Below are 6203 nucleotides of genomic sequence, written 5' to 3'. Positions count from 1 at the left end.
TTTCAATATATAAGCATTTCTGTTTGAGCATTATGTCGCCGCTTCCCGATTCTCCTCTCCCCTCTCCTCACCAGTTAGTGTCAGCCAGTTTCCTTGTGAAGCTAACACGAGCAACAAAATATACCTACCACACCTACTACGAACAGTGATAGTGGAAGAAGACGAAGGCATCTGAGGCCGTCTTGCACGTGTTGCGTCTTCTCGTGGAATCGAATCAAGCGCCTGACCCTCAGCAAGCCCTCGGAGCAGTTGAATTTCGCGTATTCGCCGCCAGTTCCCGCGGGACCAGCTACATAACGGTAACGTAAAATGGCTTCTTAATCTCGGACGCAGTCTACGGCAGTTCTTTAACGTGCCTTGTTGCTGTCTTCTGAGCTAGCCAAAGAAACTACCGAGCGTTGTATTATCTATCTACTATATCCCAGCCTTGCTTTTCATCTTCAAAGCAACGAATTCCCTCTGCCTCTCTACGTTTGTCCAGAGGGTAAATCGAGGAGCCGCAAGACGTGATCAAGGCGGTGGAGAGCATTGATTCCATGACCACCGTCCCACCGAGCCCCGCGGCTCCAGCGTCTCTGACCCCTTGCCTGCGACTGCGCTGCCGGCGTTGCGGGCTGGTCGGACATGATCGTCGACGTCTTCGAGATGGTCCTGGTGGCCGTCGGAGCAGTGCTCACCGCGGTGCTCATCTGGCTGCTGATGCGCAAGTACGATCGGGACCACAACGTGGTGACATCCCACACCATATCCCCCGCCGCCTTCAGCGACACCATTGTTTCGCCTGCCTCACCGTCGACCTCATCGCCGCCAGGTGCGGCGAAGCAGGACGTCGTCGTTGCCTCCGACATCGCCGCGTCCGCCAGCGCGGGAGGACCTCTCGCCGTTCAGGATTCCCAGGACGTGCTGAAGAGTCACCCGCTCGCATCGCCACCTGGGGGGCAAGAAGCGGCGCAGGCGAGTCCACGGCGGATCTATTTGACGTGATGACCTCGCTTAGTATTTTAGTCACCCCGCAGCGCAACCAGACAAGACAAGAGGGAGACTAACCTGCTGTGGAGGTGCTCACTGCCAACTGCTTTCAAACCACGAAATATCTGGGGTTAACGCCGACTGATTTTACAAAGCAGTTGGTATTCAGCATCTTCTGTATGGATGCGCTGTAGTGTTGATAACTATGACGCGCCAACTTGCCCGCAGGTCGTGTTTCTAGTTCCTGCTTCTTTCCTAACCAAAGCATGCGTCATCATTCCAGGCTGCATTTACTTTTCTTTGGAATCTTGCAAGTTACGCCAAGAGGGCAGGTACAGAGTTGTTCTCAAGTATTCGGGCTGTATGGTTAGCTTTTCAGCTAAGTATAACTGTGACACATCTCTAGTTTTAAACCTCTGCAGGGTAAGGGGTACCTTCACCGTGATCTTGTAAGAGCTTTTTTTATTTTTCGGCAGCCGTATCGGCTTCACCAGAAATTTTACGAAAAAACCAAACCATGCGCCCTCAAGACTTTTGACGAAAGCTGTAGAAATCACGCACGGTCGTTGGCGTGCTTGTGCTGCGGAACCTTGCTCGCAGCCGCAATGCCGAAACCTACCATAAGCCTGCGAACCAGCAGACGCCTAGTTAGGAGGATTTCACCAAGACCTTCACGCTTAACAACTTTACATATAGTTCTCTGCCTAGTTTGTAAGGTATACCAGACACCTAGTTTGTAAGTTGTAAGCTGCCTAGTTTGTAAGGTATGTCAGACGTATGTCTGAAACTGAAAGAATTCCCGAATCCCATCCCTTTTGTTGCCTTGCAGCCCACACCGCCAAGCCCACACCGCGATGCCCAGCCGCAGTCCGGCTCGAGCGACGAGGCGCTGCACGCGAAAAAGCCTGCGGAGAGCAAATCGGCCCAGCAGAACGCCACAAAACTGCGCGGCAAGCAGAGGAAGGGTTCTCGCGGAAGCGTGGCCTCGGGCCTATCGGAGACACGCACTATGGAGCCCTCCAAGCGCGATCAGCCCAAGCGAAAGCATAAGAAATCGGCCGGCGTGGCATCGACCAGTGCAGCGGATGCCAGTGAGTCTCAATTCGTTCGATAGAGATTAATAAGAACCTCACCGATAAACAGCGCACTTACACGGGACAAAGAAGACACGCACAGAGTGCTGACCTACAGCGCTGTTTGTGCGTGTCTTCTTTCTTTGTCCCTTGTAAGCGCGCTGTTTATCGGTGAGATCATGTACCAGCTGGCCCGGCAACTAACCTTAATAAGAACCTTAGGTGCCGATTATAGTTTCAGGCCGATAAGGGTGTGGCCTCCATCTGGACCAGTTTAGTACCGCAGGTATAAAGCTTATGCATCACAGGTCTTCGTCAAAATTTTGTAGTCCATTGCAACGGCAGTAGAAGAGGAGGTTTGCTGCCAAGCGGCTGCGCAGCTCCGCGGAGGCTATGAGAGCCAGGAGACATGTCCCACTCGCTTTCGTGCTCTTCCCTATAGTGACGCGTCGAAGATATCGAGAATACGACGCGAGCATTTCACGGAAATTTGCTCATCTTCGTCGGCCACACAAGCCGTACGAGTTACGTAGTTACACCCTCAATACGCAGCTGTAGGCGTATTTGGTGACGGTTCTTGTGCAAAACCACCTGAGCTACCCATAGCCACAATAGAATGAGCTGGGTGTCTGGCCATAACCATTGGAAAGAAAGTGACTGGGAACGCAGGTGTAAGGAATCTTAAAGCATGCACTAATTTATTTTTTATTGTTTTGTTGGTGCTAGGGCAACAATCAATCAATCAATTTATTTTCCCATCTAACAATACAGATGGAGGGGTTGTAGAAAAAACCTGCCAATGAGCAGCTTGACGAGTCTACAAACCTCTTGCTCGAAAAAACCCGAATAGCGATGTTAAGGGTCAACTAAGGCCTTTAAGATGTTTTCTGTTAATGAATATCTCCAAAATTTCTTATCAGTACGAGCTAGGCGAATAGGGCAGGCTGAAGGTTGAGCATGATTTATGAAATGTTTGGAGATTGCGGAAACCTGGATGCAATTTCAACAACGCATTGTTTTTAGAGCCTAAAATTATCGTAGGGTCAGAATGTTTTTTTCCTCCGAAGAAATGTTAATGAGTCTCTAAAAGCTGCGTGCACACACAGAACAAATGCAATTCACGCGACGACACTTCACACCTTCATTAATGACTTGCTGGGATCCTGAAATCATTTTCTTAGCGGTTTAAAAACACAGACACTACATTAAGACAACACCCAAGTGGTATCGACTGGGGTGTTTCTTGTATGTTGTCTTAGATGTGTAGCGGGTGTCCCTTATCTGTTGCCTTAGATGTAGTGTCTCTTTTTAAACCGCCAAGGAAATGATTGCAGCGAGCCAGCTAGCCCAGCTTAATGTTTTAAAGACGTTGCATTAAAGACCATTCTCGCACCGGCGTTCAGGCGCATCGAAGCTCAAACCCGGCAAGCACAAGGGAGGCAAGGCAGCACCAGCCGGCGCAGGGCCAGGGAGCGCTGCGATTGCTTCCGCCGCATCACCGACGACGCCTGGGAGCGGCATCATAGGGAAGTCCAGTGCGGGCTCACCACAGGTAGTACACGGCGTGGCCAATGCCGAAGTGCCCGAGCGCCACTCCTAATATGGCAACTCAGCTTGCCACCTATCGTCCCGTCTTTGCCGGGTACTGCGTCATTTTCTCCGCGTGTGTCTCCACATCTTTGCATTAGGGCGCATGAGCCGCCTTTTCGAAGGGAGCATCCGAGGCGTCCGACTCGGTCTTTGAAAATATGCGAGCACTGCTACATTACCCTCTAGAGCTAGGCAGCGTTCGCACCAAGCGCCCTTACGGCTGATTTTTGCAGGGCAATGAAATACCTGCTTGCGCTCACCAGACATCCGTCCTCAGACTAACAGAACCGGAAGGAGTACGCAAAATTAGTTGCTGGGCTCGTTGGCTGCGATTCCTGTGAAACATAATAGCGCAATGAAAGTTGACACAAGGTGTTTTAAAACTGTTGCGGGGTTCTTGACTGCTATGAAATAGTTTAGCTAGGCTTGCGTGCATATTACAAATTTTCGAATGCCGAACCGGATATCCTTTTTTTCGGAGAGCGAGGCAAGCCAAATTTTGCAGGTGTAAAATTATTCGCATCTATCACTATATTAATCCGATAGCATTAAAAGCCTTATTGTGAAAAAACCATAGTTGGTCGTAAAATTCGACAACTGGCTAAAAAGCAATCACGACACAAGAACTCATAATTCTCATTGGCAGCAGGAAAAATAACGCTACCAGAGTGGATAATTTTCATTGTCTAAGGCAGGCGAGGTCGCTAGACTGGAAATGACGTCACTTATTGTATAGACGTCAAAAGCTTTTAATGCTACCGCATTGCAAACACATAGGATTATTAGGAGTCCCAGTGAATATTTTTGTCAAGCTTTCCAGCAGTTCCCCGAATATTCTATTTCAAGGAACATCATAGTAAATACGAAGACTGTCGTGAAAATGGCGCTCGCATTAACCGAAGCGGATGGACTTAAAAAATACAAAAACTGCGTTGTTTCCAAGTAATTCAGATAATAAAGCACAAGAAAGAATTTCCTGTCCATCCCGCTATATTGAAAAGTCTTGTATGTGGCGCGCAGGTGGTGTTATGACAATACACAGTCCGTACAGGAATGCGCTCCATATTTTGAATGCGTTAGCATTACTACCATCACTTTGGCAACATTTATTCGTGTGTTGTGTGATGCAGCCGCAGTACTCCAAGAGACCTCCGCCACTACCCTCGATCCCGCCCTCTAGAATTCCCCACCCAACACGCCACAATCCACCCTCAGTTTCCTGATGCTTCACCCACCACCAACAACCCACCTCCTCTCTCCAGAAGGCCTACACCAACTACCCACCCACCGTTGTCCCCCACCAATCACAAAAGTGAAGAGAGGAGAAGAGATAGAAAGGAGGGAAACGCAATTCACGCTGTACAATACATGTCAGCGGCAGCGCTCACTCCTTTGCCAGTCTGTCTGTCGCCTTCGGTGCCTCCTACAGGGCGTGCCATCCAGGCGCCAACCGTTAAAAATGCATCTCCCGCATAACAGTCTCCACTCTTGAAAGGCTTCCGCACCCCTCCGTCCAGCCTCCAGAAGGCTCCACCCACCACACAACCAGAAACTTCAAAAACTTCCTGATACCACAAATGAATGGTAAAACCAAAATCAAAGACGAAAATATGTCATCTTACAATTGAAGTGGAGCGCAGGCGACGAAACGGCAGGCGGGCTTTAATGTTGACGCACATGAATATAGTCGCATGAATCGCATTGATCTTCGGTAACTTCTTCAGTATGGTTTCGAAATGCTTGCTTATGGTTCCCAAACGTTTTACGCTTGTTTTACATGCGTATGTTACATACGGTTACCATGTGAATCATACGAAAACCCAAAGTAATAGGAATTCTTATATGCAACTTTTTACCAGGTTGTTTTCATCGTTGATGCGTTCACTGTCTTTATTTCTGCTAAAAAGTTGCTTAAGAAATGCCTTCCCGCAAACTGAATGCCTCCACGGCGTGCAGATCAGCAATGTGGAACACCTGGGCGTAGATGTCATGGGGACTTCGCCTCCGGGACGCAAGCCGGAGTCGAAGCACAAACAGGGCAAGATCTCGGTGTCGCCGACGGCTGCAAGTGCCGCGGGGACTACAGGCGTGGTCGCCAGCTCTCACGTCACATCATCACCACCCACTGGAGCCGAAGAGTCCACCACCAGTCCTGGAGCAGGGCCATCTTCGTCTACCAGCCCACCATCGCAGACCAAGCCCCAAGATGCGCCCAAACTGAACGCGCAACAACACTAGACCCTGTCCATGCTGCGGGCATTGCGAGTGTCCAAAGACGATTTCTCAGCGTAACGCAACAAGTTTGATGTACTAGAAACACGGCCGTGACAGCGATCATACAGAACGCTCATTAAGAGAGCGATGATACATAATGGAAAGGCTTCTATGGAGTTGCTTCTCAAATACACTTATACTTCCTTATTTGCACACAGATTAGTGTTTCGTATGTTAAAGACCGCCGTGAAGTTGCTTTTCCGAGGCCCGTATCTAAGCCTCCTTGCAAACGATCATTTTTCTCGTTTTCGTTGAGGCGAAAAACGCAGGTCAGGTCCCACCCGTGTTCGATACCTT

General features: G+C 49.4%; 1 protein-coding gene across 1 annotated transcript; it reads left to right on the top strand.

Moving 5' to 3' along the window:
* The first annotated feature begins 211 nt into the window (after positions 1-211).
* Positions 212-5870, top strand: LOC144101678 (uncharacterized). The gene is made up of 5 exons (XM_077634812.1): positions 212-299; positions 482-954; positions 1799-2060; positions 3446-3594; positions 5589-5870. Exons 2-5 carry the CDS (start codon positions 625-627, stop codon positions 5868-5870), a joined length of 1023 nt encoding a protein of 340 aa, XP_077490938.1. The 5' UTR covers positions 212-299; positions 482-624.
* The last annotated feature ends 333 nt before the right edge of the window (positions 5871-6203 follow it).

Source organism: Amblyomma americanum, chromosome 8, assembly GCF_052857255.1.
Source record: "Amblyomma americanum isolate KBUSLIRL-KWMA chromosome 8, ASM5285725v1, whole genome shotgun sequence".
Classification (NCBI taxonomy): domain Eukaryota; kingdom Metazoa; phylum Arthropoda; class Arachnida; order Ixodida; family Ixodidae; genus Amblyomma; species Amblyomma americanum.
The sequence above is the reverse complement of the archived record's forward strand: the minus strand, read 5'-3'. Positions and strand labels throughout refer to the sequence as shown.